Here is a 27,461-nt window from a genome sequence, read left to right as displayed (position 1 = left end):
ATTTTAATTATTATGTGTCTTGGTGCTGTCCTCCTTGGATCCTTTCTGTTGGGGGTTCTGTGTATTTCCGTGGTCTGTTCGATTATTTCCTCCCCCAGTTTGGGGAAGTTTTCAGCAATTATTTCTTCTAAGATACTTTCCATCTCTTTTCCTCTCTCTTCTTCTTCTGGAACCCCTATCATACGGATATTGTTCCTTTTGGATTGGTCACACAGTTCTCTTAACATTGTTTCATTCCTGGAGATCCTTTTGTCTCTCTCTATGTCAGCTTCTGTGCGTTCCTGTTCTCTGGTTTCAATTCCATCAATGGCCTCTTGCATCCTATCCATTCTGCTTATAAACCCTTCCAGAGTTTGTTTCATTTCTGCGATCTCCTTTCTGGCATCTGTGATCTCCCTCCGGACTTCATCCCATTTCTCTTGCGTATTTCTCTGCATCTCTGTCAGCATGTTTATGATTCTTATTTTGAATTCTTTTTCAGGAAGACTGGTTAGGTCTGTCTCCTTCTCTGGTGTCTCTGTGATCTTTGTCTGCCTGTAGCTTTGCCTTTTCATGGTGGTCGGAATAGTCTGCAGAGCTGGGACGAGTGACGGCTGGAAGGACTTCCCTTCTTGTTGGTTTGTGGCCCTCCTCTCCTGGGAGAACAGCGACCTCTAGTGGCTTGTGCTGCGCAGCTGCGCGCAGACAGGGTTTCTGCTTCCTGCCCGGCTGCTATGGAGTTAATCTCCGCTGTTGCTGTGGGCGTGGCCTGGCTCGGGCAGCTACTCCAAAATGGTGGAGTCGCGTTGGAGGGGGAGCTGCTGGGAGGCTATTTATCTCCGTAAGGGGCCTCCCTGCTCCCTGCAGCCCAGGGGTTAGGGTGCCCAGAGATCCCGGATTCCCTACCTCTAGATTAAGTGTCCCGCCCTGCCCCTTTAAGACTTCCAAAAAGCACCCGCCAAAACGAAACAACGACCACCAAAAAAAAAAAAAAAAATTGTTAAATTAAAAAAAAAAAATTCTTTTTAATTAAAAAAAAACTGGCTGCTCGTTTTTCTTTATTCTCCGGTGCCAGCCTCAGGCCTCTGCTCACCAGTCTTGCTGCCCCTTTCCCTAGTATTGGGGTCCCTATCCCTTTAAGACTTCCAAAAAGTGCTCACCAAAACAAAACAGCAAAAAAAAAAAAAAAAAAGGGCGCTCGCTTTTGTGGTGTCCTCCTGCGCCAGGCCACCGGTGCCCGCTCACTGTTCTTGCTGCCCTGTTTCCCTAGCATCCAGGGCCCCCTGCCCACGCACTGTGTCTGCACTCTGGCCCGGATGGCGGGGGCTGGGAGCTCGGCAGCCCTGGGCTCCCTCTCCCTCCCGCTCTGCCTGCTCTTCTCCCGCCGGGAGCTGGGGGGAGGGGCGCTCGGCTCCCGCGGGGCCGGGGCTTGTATCTTACCCCCTTCGCGAGGCGCTGGGTTCTCTCAGGTGCGGATGTGGTCTGGATATTGTCCTGTGTCCTCTGGTCTTTATTCTAGGAAGGGTTGTCTTTGTTATATTTTCATAGATATATGTTGTTTTGGGAGGAGATTTCCGCTGCTCTACTCACGCCGCCATCTTCCGCCCCTGTAGCTATGGTACTTTTGACAAGCGATTTCACTTTTATGCCTCGGTTTCTTCCTCTGTAACATGAAAATAATAACAGCGACTTTAAGGATATCATGAGGAATAGGAGAAATCATGTGAGTGAAGCTAGTGGTCCAGCACCTGGCCGTAGTGTAAATGTTCAACCTGTGGTCGTTATTAGTGTTGTTTCTATCAGTGTTTTGTGGCAATATTGTTCCTGTATTTTGTAGAATCTAAGATGCCATCAATTGTAAGACGTGTCACTATTTTATGTGCACTGGGAAAGTAAAAACATGCCTAATTTTAAACAAAGTCATTTAGAATTTTTATTGCTTATTGAGAAAGCTCTTTCAGACTTACTTAAATGTAGATTTTTAAAAATCCAATGTCACTCTATTGATTGCATAAAAAAGAAATTATAAGCAAAATGAATTGGTTGAAGTGTACCTAAGACTTCTTCACGTTTGGAGGCTGGTGCTCCTGACCTGACTCCCCTGTTTTCCATCTTCCCGGTAGAGTGGAGCCCCTGTCAGAGTCAGACGGACCTCTCACTGTGGAGGGAGCCCCAACAAAACGCCAGTGGTTCCAGGGGCCTGGGGTGGGGGTGGGGGTGGGGGAAGAGTGTCCCAATCCCTCCCCCTAAGGAGGCCTCAGATAAGAGGAAGGCAAATATGTGAGAGAGCGTGACTGGCCAGGGGCCGGGGCCCTTGACCACGGCTCCCTCAGAGACCGCCCTGCGCTGTGTGCCCCCACCTGCTGTGGGAGGGTGGCTGCCCCACCCCGGCCTGCCTGGGGAAGCTTCCTGACGGCCTGTGCTCAGGCCTAAGTCACACACTGGTTTTTAACCAGGAGCCGGTTCCTCCCCACTGTGCTCTCTTGCCCACTCTGGACAGGCAGTGGTGTCAGACCTTCCCTCGAGCCACAATATGGAGTTTCCCAGGCTCTGGGGCAGAGCCTCACCACCTGGAGCACCCAGTGCCGTCCCAGCCTCCTCAGGCCCAGCTCCAATCCGGTGACGGGGCAAGCAGGAGACACTGCCCCACCTTGAGCCCCAGAGGGCGTCCTTCCTCCCACCTAGGCTCCTGGGCACCAGGCCTGAGTGTGGCCCCTCCTGAGGTCCCCGGCCCTTGGCCAGGCCAGCACAGCCAAGGAGAGGGGGAGGATGCGCTGGGTGGGGGCACCTGGGGAAAAGAAGGCCCGGGACATTGCTTCCGCTCCTTCCGCTCCCGGACAGACCCCTACACCACCTCACCAGGCCAGGAAGTGATTTCCCAGTAGCCAGCATCCCGGGAGAGGCCGGTCCTGCAGCGCGCGCTCCACCCTCCGGCCCAGGCTTTCTCCCACCCAGGCATGCCCTTCCTGGCTGGAGGAGGGCCCGGGTCCACTGACCTCATTCGTTACAGGTCCCCTGCCCTCCTTTTTTTTCAGGGCCTGCCAAGGGCTGGATGGTAGGAGAGATCCAAGGGGCACACAGACAAAAGAGGGTGAATTGTTTAGAATCACAGAGACAAGGAAAAAGCAGACTGACTTTAAATTGATTTTATTATTGCTTTAAATTCTCTAAAATACTAGTGGCAAAACATTCCTGAGTGTTTGGGGGCCTCCTTACATGTTGTGCCCCAGGAGGTGCCTTGCTTGCTTTGCTCCAGACACAGCCCTACTGTGTTCAGGAGTCACTCATTCATACATGATTCATTCACTCCCCACACAGCCACTAACATGTGCTGGGTGCTGGGGAGAGAAATGTGAGCCACACACCAGACAGTGCTGGGGAAAGACAGCCAATGACCCTGAGGACTGTGGGACAGTACGGGGAGGTGCAAGGCAAAAGGACACCAGGGGACTCACAGAAACACCGCGAACCCTTGGTGGCGATCAGGTGCCAGGCTCTGAGCTAAGGTCTTGCCATGCAGCATCTCACTTGATCCTCTCAAAGGCTCTTTGATATTTGTGGACGCTTGTAAGTAACTGATGAGGTTGCTTACAGGGTCATGGGACCTGGGGAAGTGGCATGCAGGTGACTTTTCCCAGGTCACACTCTGGAGCAGGAAGTCCAGCCCAGGGCCATCCAGCTCGGGGCTCTCACCTACTCTGGGTATTGCAGCCACCTCCCCCCATGTCCCTCTGGGGGCATCAGGGAAGCTGCAGGAAGGAATTTGCTTTGAACTGACAGAGGATGCATAGGAGTTTACAGGGAGACAGTGGGTCAAAAGTACTTCTGGCAGAAGGAATAACATTTGCAATCACTAAGGCTTAGAAAAAAGTTGGTATCTTGGTGTCTACAGTTCTAAGAAGCTGGGCCATGGTGTGAAGAGTCATTGTGCAGAAATAGGGCTGGGCCAGCATCACTTCCTCTTTCTGCTTCTCCATTTCCTAAGGACGTCAACATAAATAGGAAGCCTGAGAGGCTCGCTGCCGCCTGGAGACTCCAGCAGAAGGTTGATTGGTCCCAGCATAAAGAGGTATGGGCTGGCTTTCCGGTCAGGCTGAAGGGTGTGGTGGGAGCAGGGGAGCTTGGGAGTCTGGGTGGAAAGGACCAGGGGAGCCCAAGGGTGCAGGTAGGCAGGTGTGCTCTGGGGACTCGGGGTGGGTCGGGCTTGGCCTCTTGGGGAAGACCTGAGAACTGACTCTCTGGGCAGCCAGTGGCTGGAGAGACTGCCGGGGTTGCTGCCTTGCTTGGGTGTGTGTGAAGGACTTTGTGGGGGCAGGCCTCACCGGCAGGGTCCAGCTGTCCTAGCAGCAGGGACCATGCTTGGGGTGGCAGAGAACTCAGGCCTAGGAACCAGACCCAGAGCACTTTGTTTAGTCACAGAGGTGTGGGTGGCAGTGAGAATGCCCCCCACCCCGCACTTCTCTCTTCATCTCTAGAATGGGAAGAGCACTGATAGGCTCTGACATCCTGGTTGAGAAAGAGAGAAAAAAATCTGTGCATGAGCGTGTGTGTATGTGGCATCCGTGGGGATGCAGGGGTGTGGAGAAACTGCGAGGCAGGGAGTGAACCTGAAAGTTTCCGTGCTTGGGCCCAGAGCTCGGGGCAGCTTTGGAAGCTCCCTTTGGAAGATGAGAGGGGGCCCAGTCCCTTGCCCAGAGACACATCTTTCCCCCTCAAAGAATGTTTTTTTACAATCACAGTCCAGCCTGAACTGCTATGGCTTAGTCAGAGTTAGGCCCCAGGTGCCCTGGCTGGGTGGGAGGGCATCTAGGGGCATCTGCACAGGGTGCATGCAGGTGTGTGACTGCCCCTGGGTGGGAGAGCGTGTGGGTTCCCACCAGACAGGCTGACAAGTTGCACAGGTGCAATTTTTAGTCTGCAAAGGCCTTGTCATGTATTTGCATAACTAGATTCTACTTCTCTCTGCTTACCATCTTCCTGCTTTCTAATAACTTTAAATGAGTAGCACCTTTCCTATTAGCTTTTGGTCTCTCTTTCTTCACTCATCAGTTTTACTCATGTTGTGTTATGGCCGCCAATACTACAGGGTAGTCCATGACTTGTTTAATGAGCACACTTAATATTAAACAAGTAAATATATGAATATTTGCTTTATTAGCAATTAGAATGTTCCAGAATTACATATCATAAAAGACAAAGTCCCAATCATCTCTAGGCCCTGGTCCCACACCCCACTCTCCACCATATGTATCCTTCCAAAGCCTTTTCTAAGCGTGCTACAAGCCTATTGTTTTTCTTTGTACATAAATGAAATTATAGCATACTTATTGTTTATACCTACTACTTTTACACCTACTATTACATTTTGACTTGTTTTTATACCTACTATTACATTTTGGACAACTTTCCACAATAATACATATGGATTTAATTCATATATTAGCCATAAGGAACATGTGGCATTTATTATTTAGTACTGGGTAAATAAATAAAAAAAGTATTTACCCAGTCCCATATTCATGGACACTTAGGTTGTTTCCAGTTTTTTCACACCTGTGAAAGTGTTCCTGCAGCCCTGATTCCTAGAAGCAGGATCGCTGGGCAAGAGATTGCATGTTAAAAAGTTTAATAAGTATTATCAAATCATCCTCAGAGCGGCTGAATTAACACATACCCCCAGTTACGCGTAAAAGGACTAATTACTCTTTAGGGAAATGATTAATCTTTGAATTGTGTCCAGTGTAATGGATGAAAATTACCTGGTTCTTCCTTGGATTTCTCTTTGCCCCAGTTGTGGGTGGAGTTGTGCTGCATCCATATATTTATTGGCTACTGGGGTTTCTTCTATCACATGTGTGGAAATGTATGTCCTTTGTCCATTTGCTGATGGTTTCTCTGTCTTACATACTCACTGTAAGAGCGATTCATTTATTTTGTATATTACCAATTTATTTATGTGTGTTGAAAACATATTCTTCCAGATTATCACTTTTTTTCCTTTACCATATTTAAGGTATCTTGTTTCATATAAAAATGTGTTAACTGCTTATAAGTCAAACCTGTCATTATTTTTTTACTTCATGCTTTCTGCATTTGGTGTATTGTTCAACCCCTAAGATTAAAGAAACATTTGTAATGCTTTTGTCATTTTACTTTTGACTTGTAGATCCTTAATCCATCTAGAATTTGTGAGGATGGTCAATATGTAAAGTAATAATATGGCTTTAAAATGACTAGCTTCTTTCTCAATATCATTAGCTATGAGCATGCAGCCCATTCTTCCCTCAGTGATTTGAAACGACACTATTATTTCCCAGATCCCTACTTGATGCTCCCTTACTGTTTTTTGTCCCATCTGTTTGCTATCATATTCCTGATTATTTTTCTAAGAGAGCAAATCTCTCATGTTTGGTTCGTTATAACCTAGAATCAGTTTGTCACGCTCATCAGAAATCCTCTGGGAATTTAATTTAGATTGTATTGACTTTGGAGACTATTTGGAGGAGGACTCACTGCTGGAGATGACAGTGGTGGGCAGGCTTCTCCTGGCTGTGCCTTTAGGGGAAGGCACGAGATTTCCCGTCTCAGATGTGGCCACAGGTTTCTAGCAGAAACCGCGAAATGCCCAGGTTCCCTTCAGTGTCTCATTTGCCAAAGGTTATTTGTTTTTGTTTAATCAGTAATGGCATTTGTATTATCAGCTATTTAGAAGCATCTTCAGAGTAAACTTATCCCTTTTTTCCTTTTAATCTGTTCATCTGTTTCTTTTAATCATGAATAGATTTCAATGGCTGTCCATCCATTTCTGGAGTAACCCTACGTGGCCATCCACGATGCATTCTTCTTTTTCAAGTCTTTGTCAGGTTGTCCTATGAATCGTTGTTGCCTGGATTAAACTTGAGTTTTGCCTTTTATTTTTTATCTCCTACCATTCAATTTCTTCATGAGTTTGGGAATGTTGATGTGCGTGGTTGTTTTTTTGAGTGAGAACGTGTTTGGTTTTTCTCTTCTCGTTTCGCTCCCTCCCCCGCCTCACCCTCCCTCTTCTCCCTCCCTGTCACCCGTCCTCTGGCTCCCGTGCTCAGCCTACACTTAGTGATTTTTAACCTTTACATTTTTAACACACGCATTTAATTCATATTTTCCATTAGCAATTGAGCTTAATTAATATACCTAAGCTCTTCCACAAGGCAAGATTCTTTGTAAGCTTTCAGTTCTCCTCTGCTTTCCACTCCTAGACTCACTGCCAACTCCTATCTGAAAATCATCTGAGTTTTACTTCAATATTATTATCATGTACTTATTTACTTTCACTTTATACAGTAACAATCCTTCCTCACATAACGGTAAGTCTTACATTTCTTAGCACTGATTCCAGTATAATATGCTGTCTTTCTTTCTTGGACTTTTTTTTTTCTGAAATACATCCTAAAGTAACTTTCTTTCAGAAAAGAAAAACTTTCTTTGTCATTACATTTCCAAAATATTGTGGGTTTTTGCCCTTGAACTTAAAAGTAAGCTTGACTCTTTATGATTCCAGGTTTAAACACATTTTCCTCAGTATTTTCAAGATACCACTATTTTTTTAGAGTTCAGGGTCACTTGTAAGAAAGTCTTGCCAACCAGATTCTTGTACAATTGAAAACAGCCTGTTTTCTCTTCTGGAAGCTTCTAGGATTACCCGTTTATTGGATGACTTAAAGTTCACCAGCACATGACTGAGAATAGCACTTTAAAAAATGAATCTTGCTCTTCACTTAGCAGACTTTTGTCTCCTTTAAAGCCCTGTGAAGTTTTCTTCTATTCCAATTGTATCTTGTATCTTGGTTGCACATGAAAAATCCCCAAACAACAGTGGCTTAACAATATATGTTTATTTTCCCTCACGTAAAAGATGTCTAGAGGTAGTCAGGTCTTGGGCTCATATGTTTGTTCCACAATGACAAGAGGGATCCAGGTTCCTCTCTTTCTGTTGCATATGGCTTGCATTCCCAAGGTAACTTTATGACCAAAATGGCTGCTGGAGCTCCAGCCTTCACTTGCAAGTTGCAGGCTAGAAGAAGGTGGAAAAGCAGAAGGGTAAAAATGGACCCCTCCTACCTGAGCCAGATCCCTTTAAGCAGCCTCTTTTGGAAGGTGCACCCAATGCTTCCACTCATCTCTCTTTGAATAACATTTAGTAACATGGCCATACCTAGTAATAGGAGAGTTTAGGAAATAAAATAGGAAACTTTATTCTGTGTAGCAATAAACCCACCTAAAACCTAAACTTCTATTACCAGGAGGAAGGGGACAGATAGTAGCTGACACTGTCTGCCATACCTGCCTTCAATTCTTTCCGCCCTCTGCTTCTAGATGTTGAGACTACTGGATTTCTTTTCCAGGCCTTAACTCTTCTCTGTTTCCCATCTCCTCACTCATTCGCTCTGTCTTCAGTATCTGCCTTTGTAACATGAATATCTGTGGTGTTCATTCTGTGATTTGGCCCATTATTTAGTTTTTTTTACTATTATGAATCTCAGTCCTTCAAATACCAAGAACTCTGTTTATTTGCTCTTTGCATAGTAGTCTGTTATTTTAAATGGCAATGATTTCTCAAATCTCCCTGAGGATGCTGAGTAGGGTGTTTAAAAGTTTTGTTTTTGCTGTATCTGTGCATGTCCGTAGAAGTGTCTGCTCGGTCAGTTGATGTTGGAATGGACACATATAAAACCAGTGATTGAGAAATACAGCCACTAATGGTTAAGAGCTCAAATTCTAGAGCCAATCTGCTGTGGGCTTCAGTCCCAGCCTGTCCCTGTGTGATTGTGAACCTTACGCCTGTTTTCTCATCTACAAAGTGGGGATTCTAATTGTAACCTGTACATCGGTGTACTAAAATCTGTAAAGTCCTTCCAACAGTGCCTGGCTCATGGTAAGCATTTTGTAATTGTTAGGCACTAATATGAATTCTCTGTGTGTATGTGAATTTCACACCTGTGTCCCTTGGACGCCATTACTGTTTTACTCATTTATAGTGTGAAGTCAGAAATCTGTTCTCCATAATTTTGGCACCAGCTTTGTTTTGCACTTTGTCTTTTGCTTTGTGATTTGGTTATTTTTATAAAATAGAGATGATTTCATTTTTCTGTGCTTTTATCCATCATCCTTAGTGTCTCTGGTTTCTTCTGCTTTTAAGCTTAAATAGTTCCAATGCATTCATTCCTATGGTTTGCAAGTTAAATATGAGTTAACTTCATACATTTAAATTTTCAATGAACCTGATATTTTGGGAATAGTGCGAGATAGGCATTTAGGTTCGTACATGTTTGGTTGTTACTCTATTATCTTAGCACTTTTTATTACTTCTTCACATTGATTCATGATTCTTCCTTCATCCTGTAGTATATTCTTGGGTAAAATAGAGTTTATTTGGACAGTATGTCCAGGGATCTATTGTGTGTGTGTGATGGAAACCCCCTGCTTTATTTATCAATCTTTATCATAAATTTTGCTACTGGGTAGAGACTCCTTGTTTTTAAAAATCTCATTAACTGTCCTCACATTTATCTTTTTTCTTTTGAGTTCTTGCAAAGCATATCTTGTTAAATATTGATTGGAACTGTGCTAAAACTATAACTTATTTTGGGAAGAACTGCTCTCTTACATATGTAGTACTTCTCCTTGTGGGAAGATCCAAAGAGAGGCTCTGAATTGTTAGGCGGGTCCCAGAGAGGCAAACCGAGCTCCCAGCCCACCCAGGCCCTCCCACACCTACCCGGGGGCACTGCCCCGTTGGCAGGAGCGTAAGTGGAGAGATACCCTCCCCCACCTCCAGGCAAACCTGCACTTCTTCCCTGAGCCGTCATCACACTAACCACTCTATGAGCATCATCACGTTTGGTTCCCTTCACGACCACCACGCGAGATCTGCGTACTTGGCCCACTTTACAGATGGGGAGATGAGGTTCAGGGAACATTGGTGAATTAGCCCAGGTCACGGGCATGGGAGGCACAGAGCCTCTGTTGAAGATCAGGCTGGCTCAACCAAGAGCCATGCTTTTCTCAGAAAGACAGCTGCCGCCACTGCCGTGTGTGTGTGTGTGTGTGTGTGTGTGTGTGTGTGCGCGCGCGTGCACACTCTCACGAGTGTGTGAGTGCGGGCCTACAAGCATCTTGAGTGAAGTTGCAGTGAAACTTGCAGAACAGAAGGAACCACAGTCCCTTTGCTCCTTGCCTGGGTACTTCCCAGGGCCGAATGAAATGAAAAGAGGAAACCCCCAGCCTTCTGCGGAGAAAAGGGAACTGGCCTTCAGAGACTGGTGTGGGAAGATGACTGTAAACACAGCCGGGCTGTGTGCGAGAGCCTGCGGGAGGTCACACGCAGGGATGACAGTGCCACCCCAAGGCCCAGTGACTCCCCAGAGCAGATGCGGGTTAGGAGCTCAGGACAAATCAAACAACTGGGCCTCTCTCAGGCTTGCCCATCACCAGGGCAATGCCCAGGGGTCCCGGGGGGACCTCTTCTCAGGGGCTGTTCAGTGGCCCTCGCGGTCCTCCCCCAGGGTGCTGAGGGGCAGGGGATGGGACCATCCGGGTGCCCGGCTGAGGCAGCAGTGTGATTGTAGCCCAGGCACCAGGGTCTCCCCTGGGTTCACCCCACTCCTGGACTGAGTCCCTGAGGCCCCAGGACGGGGAGGGGGCGGCTCCCAACTGACATCTCTGCAGGCCTACAGGAGGCAGCGTCCTGGAGCGATGATTCAGAAGAGCCGATGACCCGGACATGGGTCGGGCCTGGCCTCCAGCTGGGGAGGAAGAGGAAACGCCGGGGCCAGTCCACACCTGGACCACGTGAGCGGGTGACCTTCCCACACACACCCTGACCCAGAGATGGCACTGCCCCAGGGGCTGCTCTCCGTTGCCCTGCTGGCCATGTGCTGGGGGCCCAGCACAGCAGGGGCCCAAGGTGAGCCCTGCTGCCCCCTCCTGGGCCCAGGCCCCGTCCTCACCGCTGGGCCCTGTGGGCTAGGCTGCCCCCCACGCATCCCCCAGGAAGCTCCCAGGCCCCAGCGCCTGGACCTCCCCCACCTCCGGCTCCCTCCGTCCCTCCTCCCTCCCTGATCTGCCTGGTGCCCCTCTTCCCTCCTCCCACACCCCTGCTTATCCTTCTCTGGTCTCCGGTATGGTCTACTCCCCTTCTATGCTGCCTCTGCCCACATTTCTAGTGTGGCATTCGAGGCCTCTCACCTCCAGGCCAACCGCTCCAGCCTTTTCTCTGCCCGTCCTTCTGCCCCAGACACTCCTCTCCTCTGACAGCCTTGCCCAGTTCCCCACCTGTGTTCCTGGGGACTCTCTGCCTGGGCCCAGAAACCTCCTGCTTGGAGGCCCAGCTGGGATGCTCCCTGGGCCCCTGAGGCCCGTGAAGCCCCCTCCCTGAGGGCTCCCACCTGACTTCTCTGGTAATTGTGGTGACCACAGTCACTTTTCTAACCATAGGCCTGGCAGCTGATCCAGAGGCCAGGGTACGGAAGCCCCAGTGTGAGGCTCTGCCACGCTGTCTCCCAGGGGTGGTTTGTGCCTCTCCTCCCAGGCCGTGCCGCGGGGCCCCCGGCAGGGTCTATGCCGGATGCGTGTCCCTAGCCTGGGTGAGAGGGAGACCCTGTTCCAGGAGCAGGGGCACAGCAGGGGCTCAGGAAATGTGCTGTGAATCGACCAGAATATTGTGCTTCTATCCAGGGGAGGGTCCACAGCCAGGACCCTCCCCCTGCAGAGCCCCTGGCCCAGCCCCTCACCCCAGGGACCTCTGCACAGCGGCCAGGAGCCTCTATGGGATTCTGGGAGACCCTCCTCAGTGCCAGGCGCCCCAGAAGGGCTGGAAGGGATGGTGGCAAGGGACATCTGGAGGGGAGATGTGACCCCCTTCCTGCCTCTCTCCTGGTCAGAGACGGTCCCTCTGCAGACCCTGAGCTGCCATAACGACTACACCAGCCGCATCATCTGCAGGTGGGCAGACACCCAGGATGCCCAGCGGCTCATCAACGTGACCCTGCACCGCAGGCTGAATGAGTGAGTGACGCTGGGGGCAGCGGGCAGCGCTGGGGTGTGGGGCTGTGCGAGTGGGGGCTGGACAGAGGACAGAGTTGGGGAAGCCCCTGGAGGGCCGGGTTTCTGGGGCACCTCTGGCTAAAGTTGCTGCAGCTGGTGGTGAGGGTGAGGATCTTCTCTTATTTCACCACAATGTAACAGAATGGCCCCACCGCAGTCCATGTTAGTCCATCTTCCCTGAGAGGCTGGTGAGGGGTGTAATGCCCACATGAGGAAGCCGAGGCCTCGAAGATGAGGCCCGTCTCCAGGGACACAGTGCATGAGCACCCCTGGTGTGCAGGGCTGGGCTCCCCATCTTCTGAGGCCCTGCCGCCTCCATAGTGGGGTTTCTCCTTTCTCCTCACATGGGGTCCCGGGCATGTGCCACAGGGGAAGGTGCCTGGCACCCTTCTGGGGTTTGGCCGCAGTCTCACTCACCATACTAGGAAGAACGAAACAGCTGGCGTCACGGCACAGAGAGACCGCGTGCAGCTGGGGGTGTGAAGCCGACTCAGCACACCCCGCAGCACTGCTGTTGGGCTCCCTCTGCTGCTCTCCTGGGAGCCTCCCTTCTCCCCTCAGCCTCTCCCTCTGCCGTGCCTGCTCCCTCCTGCACCTCCTGCACCTCCCGCACCTCCCGGTCCACCCAGCGGGCAGCGATTCCATCCCAGGCCCTTCTGAGGCCACCGCAGGGCCCCACCTGGTTTTGCTGCTCAAAGACAGCAGTGCTCCACAGTCCCCACAACCCCCGTGCCACTGACAGGCCCTCACCCCAGGGTCATTCCCAGTCACTGAGCAAGCCCGCCCGACCCCACTCACAGGTGCCAGCTGGGGCAGCAGCTCCAGGTGCCTCCTGACCCCCAGCGCCTCCGGTGGGGCCCAGCCTCTGCTCCCCTGTGAGGCCACTGCTCGGAAGAACTGTCTAGACCCTCCACAGGCAGTGCCTCTGCAGCTATTCTGAACCTGCTCCCAGGATCCTGCTGCCCCCACCAGGCCACCCGAGCTGCCCCTGCAGAAGGCAGCAGAGCCCTCCTTGGGCTAAGGCTGTGGCCAGGCCCGGCCTTCCCCCCCTGAGCATCCCCCTCTCCTGACCTCTGGCCGCCGCACTTACCCCTTCACCGCTGTCCCCTTTTGCACCCTGATCGATGGCAGAGACGCAGCCTCGGGCTCTGGCTGATGACTCTCATGTGCTCTCTCCAGCCCAGCCCTCCCCCTAAGCTCCACACCCATGGGTGCTCTTGCCTCTCCACCTGTGCCTCAGATAATAGGCGTTTTCCACCCCGACTGTCTTGAACCAAATTCCTGTTGTGCTGCTGCTCATCTCCCACTGCACTTCACCAAATGGGAGCTCCTAACGGCTCAAGCCGTGCAATCGGGAGGTTTGTTCTGGTTGTTTAATCTCCTCCACCACCGTTCCCTCCCCATCAGAGCTTCTAATCCATCAGCAAAGGCTGCCAACTTTATCTCCGAACAGAAAGTGACTCTGGCCAAGGCTAACACCACCACTGTGCTCCAAACACTTCCTGTCACCAGGATAGTCCAGAAGCCTCCTAACTGGTCTCTCTGCTCCCAAAATTGCCACCCCCACCCCCAACCCAGTCTACCTTCCACCAGCAGCCAGAGGAATCCTTGCAAGCATGTCACGCCTTTGCTCATAACTCTCTACATTTTCCCTACTTCCAGGGAAATCCAAAATCCTTAAATTCTTTTCAAGTCCTGGCCTCCTATCTCTTCACTCTGCTGGTGTCCTAGACCTCCCACCCCCACATACTTCACTCCATGCCCACTGCTTAGCTGCCCGGCCCACAACACACCAAACCCATGCCTGCCCCAGGGCCTTGGCACTTGCTGAGCCCATTGCCTGAAATATGCTTTCCCCAGAATTTACATGACTCCTGCCCTCACCTCCTTCACGTTTCTGCTCAAATATTGCCTCTTCCATGAGATATCCTCTGTCTCCTCTATTTCTAGGCATATCCCGACCTGGCCTCATCCCCCTTCCCCACTGTGCTTGTCCAAGTAAAGTTGCCTCTGTTTGACACACGGCGTATTTTACTCAGTTGTGTCGAGTGTGTCTCCTTCACTGGGATGTGCACGTCACAGGCAGAGATCTGGGTGTGCTCTGTTCACCGGCCCTGGACAAAGCCTCGCACATGGAAACCACTCGGTCATGCTTGTTGAATGACAGCTTCTTGTTTGCTCTGGGCTGACCTGTGTCCTCTCCTGGCAGGGGCCCTCCGCAGCCAGTGTCCTGCAGTCTCAGTGACGACATGCCCTGGTCAGACGGATCTTGTCCGGGCTGTGTGCCCAGAAGATGTGTTATTCCCTACAAGCTTTTTGTTGTTGCCGATAAAGACTATTTCTCATTCCAACCAGCCAGGACTCTGGAAACCCAGCTCACTGTGAATCTGACCCAGCACGGTGAGGCCTGGGGCCCCTGCTCAGGGGTGGCCTGTGTGGACAGTGGGCCCCCGGGGTGACCAGACCACAGGAGGCAGGCCAGGGACTGAGAGTCTTCAAGGACTGGAGACACTGGCTTGGGGGTGGGTGGCCTCTTAGGGGAAGAGAATGGGGTCTCCTTATGATGGAGGCATTAGAGCAGGTACAATATAAAAAGCCTCGGTTAGTGGGACCTCCCTCTGGTCCTGGCTGCTCCACCACCTGCCAAGCCGTTGCTTTCCAGATCTGAAGGCTTCACTTCTAGAACAATCTTTCCTATTCAGATAGAGACTTTATTGCTTGAAAACTCAAGATGGTCTCACCCAGGGTCTGCAACAATGCATTGCACAGATGAGGTGCTTAAGCCTGAAGAGGGTATGTAACTTTTCTAATGTGCCACCACTGAGCAGACATGGCAGGGATGGGGCAGACCTGCCAAGTACCTCCTGCGCATTAGATGTGGAGTCGTCCCCTCACTGCCTCCTCTGAGTGACTGCCAGTGTGGGCACCACATGTTCACAGCTGCCCATGAAATGATCAATGGTCTTGGGGGGAGGGTATTGACAATGATTTTATATAAATCATTAGGCCTCATTTGACTGTATATTAGACAGAAAGAATCCTATAGAAGGCAGGCTTTCAGGAAACACTGCCTGAAATTATTTAACCATTACAGTAGCGGTGGTGTTATGCACTCATTTTTAACCCATTTACTGACCATGAAACAGGCTGAGAGCAGGAACTTGTCCAAGCTTTCTCGGATTCTGGTGTCAGACTTCAGTTCCTGGGCCCCAGATACTGAGCTATGCTGCTGTCCTGCAAGTGTCAGGTGGCCAGGGGGCTCCAGCCTTTGCTTCCTGCCTCTTTTTGTCCTGGCAGCACAAAGCTGTTGCCAGGTAGAGGGAATGGGGTAGGCCACGATGAATTCATTTCAAACAATGTCTCGAAATGTGTGCTTGATGGGAGTAAGAGTCCCATCTGGGTGGGGCTCAGGCCGGGATCACTTACTGAAGGCAGGTGCATGCCATGTACCGGGGGGGCAAGGAGACCCTGGGGCTGAGGACTTCCTGGAGGGAAGAGCTTTGCAGGAATATCTGAAGGATGGTGCAAGAAGAGAGTGAGAACAGCTTTGCTGGCAGAGGAACCAGCATGTGCAAAGGCTGGCAGACTCGGGTGGAAGAGGCAGGTTGGGAAACTGCTAGTAATTGTGTCCCAGGAACATCAGCTTCAAGAGGACGGCACAGCAGGAAGAAGGTGAGTGCAGCCAGGAGAGGCTTCTGCGTCCTGCAGAGGAGTTTGGAGGTCCACATCTAGGCAATGGGGAGCCACTGCAGGCATGACAGGATTGGATGTGGGCATGAGGATGCCAGAGGTGAATGATGCTCAGAGTAGATGGCAGGGTACAGGAGATGGCAGGAGGCTGGAGCCCAAACTGTGACCTAGGGTGCTTGTTCCAGGGAGAAATGATGAGGATTTATCTGGATATGGCCAGGGGATGGGAACATGGAGGGGGATAGAAACCACAGTTGGGACATACATGCAATTCATTCATTAATGTGTTCTTCCATTGAGCGCCTACAAGTACCAGGAGAGTAGTGAGCAAGCGGGTCAGTGGCCCTGCCCCTGCGCAGCTCATGGCCTGGTAACAGGGAAGGCATCCAGGTGTAGATGCAGACAACGGAGAACTGGGGAGGGGAGTGTGGCGTTTGCCTCCTAGGGCGTGTGTTCAGTAGAGAGGTAAGTTCCAGCCTCAACCATCTTGGCAATGCATCAGAAAGGCTGGGAGATGCCGTGGAAGGGACAGACGTGCATTTGATCTGCTCTGAGGCTCCCACATGTGGAGACCTAGATATTTCACCTCCTCTGTCAGTTTCTCCATATGTGAAATGAGCCGGTCGACTTAAACCTCTCAGGTTGGATGAATCGGTTTCCTGTGGGGTTCCCATTCAGCTCAGTTGGCAGCAGCTTCCTAGAGCTCCAGGCTGAGAAGGACGCCCTGTCCATGACAGGCTCAGGGACTAGGAGTGCCATGGTTGGTCGGGATGCCTGCTGTGGCTGTGGGTGGGGAAAGGGCAGCCTGTGCCTGCCATTCTGGGCTTAAGACTTCCCAAAGGCTCTGGTTCTGTCATGCTGTCACGCGCCATGTTCCCTGTACAGCACAGGACATTTACATCTTCTTTGGGCTCTTACTGAATTTTTTTTGTGTTTGAAAGTCATGTCTCAGCATTCCGACGTAGAAACTTCAGGGGTCAGGAGCCATGCCATTTCTTAATGAATCTGCTCACCCAACCCTGCAGGTCCCAGAGATGTAGGCTTGCTGTTAGTTGATGGAATGACTTCATGGAAAGTCTCTGAAGGCTGCCTACATGTATTCATCCAATTATTCATTCAATCATTCATTCACTTGTCCCCAGATTCACTGAATCACTATATCTCAGCTAGAGAAGGGGGTCAAGTTTCAAACCCTGCCTCTCCCAAGCTCCTGGACTGCTTGGGGAGGCAGATGTGGAAACATACAGAAATCCACCAGGGTTGTAAGGGCTATGGTGGGACAGGAAAAGGAGCAAGGGGTTCTGCCTGTGGGGGAAAATCCAAGAAGGCTCTAGAGGAGGAGACATTTCTGCTGGGCACTGAGAGGAGCAGGACGCTCAGATGGGCAGGAGGAAGGGAGAAGGGTGCACAGCAGGGCAGGGAGTGACATGGGTCCCGGGACCCTCTGCTGGGCGGGAGGCCACAGGGCCGCATCCTGGGCCGTGGGGGCCCTGAGGACAAAAGGAGGGCACATTCAGTTTAATTGCCAGCCCTTTTATGATACATGTGTGCTGCAGTCTGCACAGATTTCATTCGCATTCGCTTCAAATCCCCATGATTTTGCAGATGAACGCCTGAGGCCCGCAGAGGAGGGGGTCTTGTCCAAGGTCACACTGGTGGTGGGGGGCAGCCCTTGGCCTGGAACCCAAATCTGTCCACACAAAGGCTATGCAGGCCCTCCACTGACCCCCGGCCGTCCAGCCCTCATGGGCCCTTTACTTCTGCCCCCTCCAGTGCGGCCCCCCGCGCCCGAGGACTTCCGCATCACTGCTGCCGGGGACCGTTTCCTGCTCAACTGGAGTGTTGCCCTCGCGGCTTCCCAGAGCCCCTGGCTGTCAAACCTGGAGTTTGAGGTGGTCTACAGGCGGCTTCAGGACTCCTGGGAGGTAGGCACCTCGGCCAGCTCTGCCCCAGCCGCAGGGACCCGCCCGGCCGGCCCCGCCTCCAGCAGCCGCTCTCTCCCCACAGGACGCCCCCGCCCTCTACTCCAGGTCCTCCCAGGCCATCCTGGGCCCGGAGCACCTCATGCCCAGCAGCACCTACGTGGCCCGAGTGCGCACCCGGCTGGCCCGGGGCTCGGGGCTCTCGGGTCCGCCCAGCAAGTGGAGCCCCGAGGTTCGCTGGGATTCCCAGCCGGGTAAGGGAGTCAGGCTTGGGGCAGCGCCCCTCTGTGGGAAGGGCCGGTCATTACAGCTCCTGGACCGAGGCGTCCAGGTCACAGGGGGGGACTCCACAAATCTTCCCTGACCAGGCCCATCCCTGTGACTGAGGCAGCAGCTGTGGCTTCCTCGGGGCTGGGCCCCTTTCTGCCTAGTGACAGTGACAATGATAACGCTATGAGCAGCTGTTTTCACGAGGGTGAGGTGCGGACGTACCAATGCTGTTGTGTTAGATCCCCGACACGGAAACTAGATACACCCCCCACCCCGTTCTACTCAGGGTGGGTGTGAAGGTCCACAGAATTCACTCTGACCTGTGGTCACACAGCTGGCAAGTTTATGCCAAGTCCAGCCCCTGGTCTTTTTGGCCCCCAAACCCGTGATCTCTGTGATGAGTCTCATGGTGGGCCCCTGAGAGCCAGGGAATGAATGAAGGAGGGAATGAGTGAGGGACTCTCCCCCCTCCCAGGGGACGAGGCCCAGCCCCAGAACCTCCAGTGCTTCTTCGATGGGGCTGCCACGCTCAGCTGCTCCTGGGAAGTGAGGGCCGAGGTGATCAGCTCGGTCTCCTTCACCGTCTTCTACAAGCCCAGCCCCAACGCAGCGTGAGTGTCCCCTTTCTCTGCCCCTCTCCCCATCAGGTCTGGCCCCCTCCGGGCCTCCTGCCGCCTTTGGGAGCCCCAGTGAAGCCACAGCTCACCCCAGGTTCTCATTCCTCCCAATGTCCCCGCCTCCCCTGTGCTCGCATCCCTGGTGATCCCCAGGGAGAAGGAGTGCTCCCCAGTGCTGAAGGAGGCGTCCGGCAGCCCCTACATCCGGCACCGATGCCAGATTCCTGTGCCCGACCCCAGGAACCACAGCCAGTACACCATCTCTGTCCGGCCAAAGAAGGAAGAGAAATTTATAAAGAGCTCAGAGAACAGTGAGTTTGCCCCCAGCCTGTTACGCAAGGGCTCTTGTGACAGCACCGCCTCATTGTGCAACGTGAATAAGCTCGGGGTTCTTCTCCACCCAGTCTTCATGTTTATTACTTTCAACAAAAAGCAGTGTAGTGAGCGAAGGGAACAGAAGTAATCCGAAGCTCTTCTCCTTCAACACAATGGCAAATGATACGAAGGTGGAGTCCATTGATATTCACCAGGATCATGTTTTCAAAGCCTTTTTTCTCTTTCATTCCCTGCCTGGAATTTCCTCTTTCAGGTTTCCACAGTCCTCCCCTGACTGATGTTTTCAGTCTTCAAAATTAATGTATGACTTGCTTCTTCAGTTGGGGGTCGGGGATGTGCAAATAAACTGTAGTTCCTTTCAGGTTAATATTCCTGGTTCCTATCGTGTAGCGAGGGCCCCATACAAAGGCACCTCCCACACTGCTTCCCGGTGACCAGGGTCTCCACCCTAGTCTAGGGTACGCGTCAGAGGCAGCAGCTAACTTGTCTTCGTCCCCGGGGGTTTGAGTCCACCACTTACTTTCTGGGGATCGGCCACGTTGCAATCTTTGTCTTGGTCCCTTGTTAACTGCCTTGTTAGGTCCCTTGGCAAGTTACTTAATCGTTCCAGGGCTTTAGTTTCTTAGTCTGTAAAATGCAACAGGCTACTAGCACCTCCCAGGTAGAGTTGTTAGAATTCAGTGAAATCATTCAGTTTGAGCATGTATGACACGGCCAGTACTCTAGCGTAGAATCAATAGTGATTTTATTTTTACTCACATGCCACAGGGAACCCCAGCTTTGGGTCACCTCATGATAAAACAAGTGAACCTCAGCATCTCTGAAGAGGAGGGCTGTGCAGGTCAAAATAGATGATATGGTGGAGTCGGGGTGCAAAGACCTCGAGTCAGGCAGGACCTGGGCCCAGGGCCGGTGGAGACAGCGCCTGTGGCCGGCATGGAACACAAGCAATGTTTGCTTAGAGCAATGCTATGAATGATGTTCCCTGAAAGTTTCCCTCCCTCCAGTCCAGATGACACACCCAACCCTCAATGTGACCAAGGGCAGAGATGGCTACGTCCTGCGCTGGAAAGCGGGGGAAATGCAGTACAAACACATTGCTCACACCTTCCAGGTCCAGTACAAGAAAGAGGCAGACTCATGGGAGGTGAGGCCTGTGTCCAGGGGAAGCCTGTGGGGCAGGGGGGTGGGAAAACAGGCAGAGCAGCACACCTGCCAGATGCCTGGTTCCCAACGGGTGACCAGCCAGGAAGCCACTGAGACTTGGTGACTGTGACTCTGTGCGGTTGGCAGGTCACTGTCCCATCCTTGGGTGGAGGGGGCTGAGAGACAGCTGGATAAAAGGTTTTCAAAAGTCATAAAGGAGACATTTATTCAAGGATATCTCATCTGGAATACAAATGTGCATCTGCTTGGAGGCAGGCAGGGCCCCAGCCTGGGGTTCAGTCTCCAGCCACCACCTGCAGGCAGCCCTCAGGGTCTGAGGCTCCATGGAGCTGGGATCAGAACCCTGCAGGCTGGAAATGGGGAAACTGAGGCCAGGAGGGGCTGGGTGAATGGTGGAGCTGGGGGTGAGCCTCAGGCTCCTAAGCCCCCGTCTCTGAGCCCAGAGCCCAGTGGTCCCATATGGCATTTCCGGGCTGCCTGGAGGAGCCAGGAGGCTGAAGGGTCTCCAGGCGAGCTTGGGACATGGTGGTGCAGGGTTTCTGGGCCTTGGTGTTGTCATGGGTCATAGGGTGCATTGCAAAAGGTGCAGTGCCTGGTCCTGTCCGCGTGCCCTCCCCTGTGGACACTGGGGCATGGTCCTCCATGGGGGCGTGGGGCCACACCAAACCTGGGACTGTGGCCCAGCTGGGGCCAATGGGGGCAGAAGGCTGGGGAGTCGACGTGAGTGGGGTTTGCAGCTGTGCCCCACGCACCAGGCAAACCCCTGCCCACACAGGAGAGCAAGACAGAGCCCCTCCAGAACGCCCACAGCATGCTGCTGCCTCCTCTGGAGCCCTCCACCAGGTACCAGGCGAGAGTGAGGGTGAAGCCCAGCCCCAGCGGCTACAGTGGGATCTGGAGTGAGTGGAGTGAGGAGTGCTCCTGGGACACGGACTGGGGTATGTCTGCCGGCCTCCACCCACCTTCCTGGGTCAGCCCCGCGGGCAGGATACGGGGTAATGGGGCGGGGAGACGTGACCCCACCCCGCCTGAGAGCCCTTCCCTCCATATGCCATGGCAGAGTCACTGGAGAGTGACACCTGGTGTGCAGACAGACTGCAGATGAGGTCCTGAGAGAGCAGGGAGGGGCAGGTCTCACCTCCACTGCTCTCTCAGACTGGCATTAGCCCTCTATTAATATGACCTAGAGTTTCATTCGCTTTTGTGGCAGCCACCAAGCCAGGGGCTGCTCAGCCCTCCTTTCCTGTTACCACGGCAGCAGACATTAGGAGCTATGGACTGAGACTGGGATGGGGAGGCTGTGGCCCTACTTTTCTAATCCCCCCACTTCCCAACACTGGCTGCTTTCATTTGTCCCTCACCATTCCCCTCAGTGGCCACCAGGCAACAATTACGAGACCAGGTCCAAGAGGGGTGGTATAGAGGGGTTGGGGGACGTGTTGGCTGCACGGACCCCAGTCCACAGCCAGCTTTGCAGGGGAGGAGTCCCAGGAAGAGGGCCACAATCAAGCACAAAGGAGGGCTGAACACCAGGCCTAAGGGAAGATCAGGGATACCTTGGATGGGCCCAGCTTGTGAGGGGCTTAATGCTGCCCAGGAAGAAGTGTGGGGACTCCTGATGGGCCTTTGCACCTGCTGGTTCCTCCAGCAGCACAGCTTTCCCTTCTCTGCCTCTTCAAGCCTCCCTGTCCCCCAGTGCCCAGCTTATGTGCTGCCTCCTTCAGGAAGTCCTCTGTGATTGCCATGGGGCACATTCACTGTCCTCTCCATGGCACCTCCTGCTCCTGGGAAGGATCTGCCCTCTGTGTTCTCCCCAGGGGTGTGGACCAATGCCCTTTTCTTCGCCTGTGTCTGGCCCTCCCTCCACCTCCCTCCCCCGAGCCAGTGAGCTCCTGGAGCGCTGCCCCTGCAGCAGAGCATGGCCTGGGAGGCACCGACCTGGGTGTACCTGCCCCCACCTCCCCACCTCCAGCTCTGTCCCTCCCCAGATGCTAATGCCTCTTTTTCTTTCCTGGGCCCGGAAGTGCTGCCCACGTGGGCCCTGGCACTCACCCTGGTCTTCACCACCCTTGCCTTGCTCCCGGCCCTACGCTTCTGTGGCATCTATGGGTACAGGTAAGGGACCCCATAATGGGTGGCAGGTGGGGGCACCCGGGACCCTACAGGGTGCCAGCGACCCCACTGCCCGCTCCTCCCAGTCCCTACTCTGCCACCACCTCCCCGCGGGGCCTGGGACAAACCCCACCCCCTCCCTGGAGCTCAGTTCCCCTCTGTCTGTGAGCACGGAGAAGCGGTCCTGTGGTCTCTGGTGGCTGTCCCCAACCTGGTGTTTTTACAGGCTGAACCGGAAGTGGGAGGAGAAAATCCCCAACCCCAGCAAGAGCCACTTGTTCCAGGTAGGGTCTGGCTGTGAGGGCGATGGGGTGGTGGGGGCTTCTCCACTCCTGCCCAAGTCCCCCTCCCAAAGGGCTCCTCCTTTCCTGTGGGCTTTGAGTTCAGGGCATAGGTGGCCCGGGACAGGGGATGGGAACCTCTAAGAGCCAGGCCAGTACTTACAAGTTCAGCCCTGCCGCCCCCTGGGCACCCGCCGATGCTTGTGGAGCAGGAGAGAGTTGAGCAGCAGACACGGAGAGTCCAGGGCAGACTCGGGGAGGGGTTAGTTCTGGTGGGGGCAGGTGCGGTGGTGGGAGGCAGAGTCGCTGCTCTAGGACAGGATGGCAGAGCTGAGCTTTGAAGGATCCAGGGTGCTGCCAGGTGGGAAAGGCCACTGCAGGCCGAAGACATGCCGCGTGTGGAGACAGGACCCCTTTGTGAAGGGGACTGAGGCGGGTGGCCAGTAAGCCTGGGGGCACATCTCAGGAGGCTAAGGTGGCCACAGGGTGGGTGCCAACACGTGGGTGTCTGGAGCCCTCGGGTCAGGCCTGTGGAGGGGTCTCCTGGCCAGCATGGAGGGGACTAGGGGATGAGTGTGCAGGCAGCTACACCCCAGATTGGCAGACTCTCAGAATAGGGTCCCTGTCTGCGATGCTCAAGGACTCTGGGGCATCCCAGACCCTCGCTGGCCTCCCCCTTCCCGGTTTCAGAGGCCCGTGGCTGGTTTCGATCATGCTGAGATTCCTCCTATGCCCAGGGGCTCCCCGAGTCCCCTGGCACCCCCACAACCTTCCCTTCACCTTCAGTTTCTCGAGGGCCCCCACACCACAGGCACAAATGTCCTTTCTCTTCCCAGAACGGGAATACTGGGCTCCGGCTCCCAGACAGCATGCTAACCCTCACCAGCAGGAGCCCCCCGCACAAGGGCCTGCTCGGCAGCCACTTCCCTGAGCTGGAAGGGTGAGTTCTGGGCATGAACCCATAGGAGGTGGGGGGGTGGCCCCATCACGCACATCGGGGGCTCAGAGGAGATGGCCTTTGGCTTGTGGCTCAGTATGGAGAGATCCATGGATGTTCGTTGCCCTAAAGAGGCATCCCAGGTGGGCCTCAGCGAGAGCCTCCTCATTCTCCAGTTCACAAGGTCCTCACCTTGGACTTGACCGGAGGCAGGAGACTAAAGCAGGTGACCTCCTCCTGCCCTGCTGCCCAGGGGGACCCACACTGCCTTGGCCTCATAGGTGGCCAAGGGGCTGAAAACTCTCACGGTCAGCACCTGTGCCTCTAGCTCACCACTGACCCTCAGGGGAGGTGATAGCACAGCTGGGGAATCAAGGGATGAGGGGACAACGGAGCAGGCCCTGACTGGGCATTGACCTGGGCCCTGCAGCTGGGTGGAGGTCAAGGGGCGTGTGGCAGAGAAAGACCTGGAACAAGAGCACAGAGGCTGGCAGTGATACCCCCAGGAGATGGGGTGACCGTCTGGTGCCCGGCCCTGGGCCTGCTCCCCTGCCTTGCCCTCTCTGTGCTCTCTGTGAGCCCAGGCCTGTCCCAGCCCCCTGGGCATGGGCTGAGGCATCTGCCCAGGTGGTCCCAACATCTCTGCACCCGCTCTCCCCACAGGGTGTCCTCTGTAGACTATGGACGCAGTGAGGTGTCACCTCTCACCACAGAGGACCCTAAAGGTGCCCGTGACTCTCCGCCCAAGCCAGACGTGACCCTGGCCACCTCGGACCCACCCACAGAGCAGCCCCCCAACCCCCAGCCGGGCCTGTCGGCCAGACCAGGCAAGCCTGAGAGCCAGGTTCCCGGCTTCGACTTCAATGGCCCCTACCTGGGGCCGCCACACAGCCGCTCCCTGCCTGACATGGCAGGCCAGCGGGCGCCCCCCCAGATGGGCATAAGCAGGAAGCCACAGCCTTCAGGGTCCCTGGAGTACCTGTGTCTGCCCGCGGCGGGTCAGGTGCAGCTGGTGCCCCTGTCCCAGGTGATAGGACAGGGCTGGGCCAGGGATGTGGAAAGGAGGCCCGGCCTAGGGGCTGAAGGGAGCCCCTCCCTGGAGTCAGGGGCAGACCCCACCGCACCTGCACCTGGGCTGATGGTGGGTGGTCAGAGCCCAAAAGACAGACACAGCCCAAAGGATGTGGTTCCCCCAGCTCTGCCCACTGGTGCTGAGGTCCCTGAGGACGACATTGTGGCCTCTGGTTATGTCACCACGGCAGACCTGGCACTCACCCCACCCACAGGGTCCCCACCTATCTCCCAGGATCCCCTTCTGGTCCTCTCCTTCGATGAGAATCACAGCCTCAGTCCCGGACTGGCTGGTGGGCCCGCTGGAGCCCTGGCCGCCGTGAGGTCTGAGGTTGAAGGCTATGTAGAGCTCCCTCCAACCACAGGCCAGTCCCTCAAGTCCCCTCTGGGCAGTCCTGCCCCTCCTGCAGCCAGCAGCCCCATCTCAAGCCCTGGGGAGCCCCGGGCAGATGCAGCCCCAACCTCCCCAAACCCTGAGGGGCTCCTGGTCCTGCAGCAAGTGGGTGACTATTGTTTCCTCCCTGGCCTGGGACCTGGCCCTCTCCCAGCCCAGAGTAAGCGCTCTTCCTCAGGACCCTGTCCCGACCTCGGGGACCTCGCCGGGGAGGTCCAGGCCAAGAAGGCCCTGTGCCAGCCCCTTCCACAGGCGCCGGCCATTCAGCTCTTCAAAGCCCTAAAGCAGCAGGACTACCTGCCCCTGCCCCCTTGGGGTGTCAGCAGGCCCGAGGGGGTGTGCTGAGGCCCTCTAGACCCCACCCAGGGGAGCGCAAGGGGAGGGTCTGCCTCCTGCCCTCCGTTCTCCCACCAGCCCCTGCTCCCTTCCACCGCCATTTCTGCGAAGCCAAGGTCGGGCCTCCATGTCGGAACAGACGGAGACCAGGAAAATGGGTTCACCATCCACCTTCTCCCTTAAACTTCAGCAAATCACGGCTTCCCTCCTTCTTCTCTCTTCTCCCCGTCTCAGATACACACACATTTTTCCTCTCAACTTAACTTAATATTACCCTCTGAATCATTAGAGCTCCATGTATAGCCATTCCATTTACCCTCGTTTTCTTTTTTACCAGGTTTCTTGCTATTACCTTCCTTCCTTTTTCCCTTATTTATTAGTAGAGTGAGTCTGAGGTCTAAGTCTGTTCTGAGATACCACGTCTCCATCAGAACCTAAACTGATGCACTGTGTTGGATGACTTGTGTCTGTCGCTCGTCCCCGGCAGCCGTGAGTGCATGTGACGAGATTCCAGCCCAGGTGCAGGAGGCAGGAGGCACCGGGTGGGGCCTTGGGGTGGAAGGCTTGGAAAAGCAGCCCAGGACTGGGCATGCCTGTGTGGGACACTGCAGCCCGAGCATGGTGGCAAAGTACCAGTCTCAAATGTCACGCCAAGAATGGGCATGGTGAGGGGGGTGTCAGGAAAGAAGTGCTCATGAGCTCATGGGACACGCTGCTGGCCTCACCAAGGCCACTGGGGAGCCTCAGGGGCCCGAAGACCCTGCCTCAGGTAGAGGCCCTGAGCTGAGCAGCGGGCGGCGCTGACTCCTGGGTGAAGTGACCTTCCTCCACCCAGGCTGGTGAGGCCTGGGGAAATTCAGGGGGGTCGGGGAGTCCAGAACCCGTGTCTCCTGTATGAAAAGTGGGCAGAACTGCTCAGCAAAGACAAGAAAACGATCAAAGGCCATGCACTCTTTAGGGCTTACAGTCCAATTCACCCTGCAGCCGTTGTTCCAGAAAGACCTTACCACTCCCACCCCACCAGCCATGTACGAGGGGCTTTCGATCTTATCTGGGCCTACCCTGGGGAATATGGTTCTTTTAAATCTGTGCCTCTCTCATATGCAAAAATAGCATTAAACTGTTTTAATTTGCATTATTTGGTAACTGTCCAGTTTGCACACATTTTCCTATTCCTTGAGTGTTGGTATTTTCTTACTGGGCTAACCCTGTTAAGGACTTCGTGCTGTCTGATGTTCATCTTTTTCTGATTAAGTTTTTAAAACTATGGTGCCCTTTTGTGGCTGGTGCAATTTTTTTCCTAGTTTGTGGTTTGTCTTTTAATTTTGTACATGAAGCTCATGGGTGTGCACAGTGTAGACTTTTCTGTTGTCAAATAAATCTACCAGGGACTGCCTTCAACGGCTCCACTTTTGGTGTCAAATTTACAGAGGCCTTCCCCACGTCCAAACTGCATTTGCCCTCATTTATATTTTTCTAGTTCTTTTTGTGTTTCAAGCTTTTCATGTGAGATTGTAATAATTGTGGATATGTTTTCCATAAACAGGTAGCTCAGATGTTCTTACATCATTTGCTAAACCATATGAAATATCAAATGCCACATTTATGATACAGAAAGTTCCCATATGCCCTCAGATCATTTCTAGGCTTGCAACTGTATTATGTTATTCTTCCAATGGTGCCCCACTATTTTGATGTTCAGGATTCACAATATTTTAATAAGTGTCAGAGCAAATGTTCTTGTTATTTTTGTTCCCAAATCCCTGTTCATTACAACAATGTTTGTGATGGAAGAAAACTCTCAACAGCTTAAATATTCACCCACTGTGAAATTAATAACAGCATCTTAATGCATTCTAAAATAGAATCCTATGTTAAAAATGAATGAGATGGACCTACATGTATTAGATAGAAGCCCAACATATTACTTTCAACATGTTCAGACATGGATACCTGAAAAAAATGGCAATAAAATATTTTTATTGTAAAACAAAACTAAACTCTAAACTTGTGTATCTGTGTCAGAGCAGCTGGGGAGGGATGCTATTTGAAACCACAATTGCATTAAGGAGGATGAATTCTAATTCTGTTCAACACCGTGGCCTTTGGTCTTTGAGGCACTATAGTGAGTTTAGGGACAGATTAGACACCACGGGTGTCATCTTACAGAGTGAGAAGGAGGTGGAGCTCCTGGGACCACCCAAGAGGAAGGAAGATGGGTGGGGGAAAGGAATACAAGGACATACTTACTCCAAAAAATTCTTC

General features: G+C 53.3%; 1 protein-coding gene across 6 annotated transcripts; it reads left to right on the top strand.

Moving 5' to 3' along the window:
* Positions 1 to 3,896: 3,896 nt before the first annotated feature.
* Positions 3,897 to 27,196, top strand: CSF2RB (colony stimulating factor 2 receptor subunit beta). 6 transcript variants are annotated; one of them, XM_036891184.2, is made up of 14 exons: positions 3,897 to 4,048; positions 10,687 to 10,924; positions 11,901 to 12,024; positions 14,273 to 14,463; positions 17,527 to 17,678; positions 17,761 to 17,929; positions 18,421 to 18,556; positions 18,803 to 18,873; positions 19,906 to 20,045; positions 20,841 to 21,003; positions 22,090 to 22,180; positions 22,404 to 22,461; positions 23,295 to 23,398; positions 24,059 to 27,196. In XM_036891184.2, the coding sequence occupies exons 2-14, from the start codon at positions 10,849 to 10,851 to the stop codon at positions 25,203 to 25,205; spliced, it is 2,622 nt and encodes an 873-aa protein (XP_036747079.2). In that variant the 5' UTR covers positions 3,897 to 4,048; positions 10,687 to 10,848; the 3' UTR covers positions 25,206 to 27,196. The 6 variants fall into 6 exon arrangements, with proteins under 6 accessions (XP_036747079.2, XP_036747075.2, XP_036747078.2 ...); XM_036891180.2 differs by having other exon boundaries at positions 3,898 to 4,048; positions 18,716 to 18,873; XM_036891183.2 differs by having other exon boundaries at positions 3,925 to 4,048; positions 10,695 to 10,924; positions 18,716 to 18,873.
* The last annotated feature ends 265 nt before the right edge of the window (positions 27,197 to 27,461 follow it).

The sequence above is a fragment of the Manis pentadactyla genome, chromosome 10 (assembly GCF_030020395.1).
Source record: "Manis pentadactyla isolate mManPen7 chromosome 10, mManPen7.hap1, whole genome shotgun sequence".
Classification (NCBI taxonomy): Eukaryota; Metazoa; Chordata; class Mammalia; order Pholidota; family Manidae; genus Manis; species Manis pentadactyla.
This window is presented reverse-complemented; position numbering and strand designations above follow the sequence as displayed.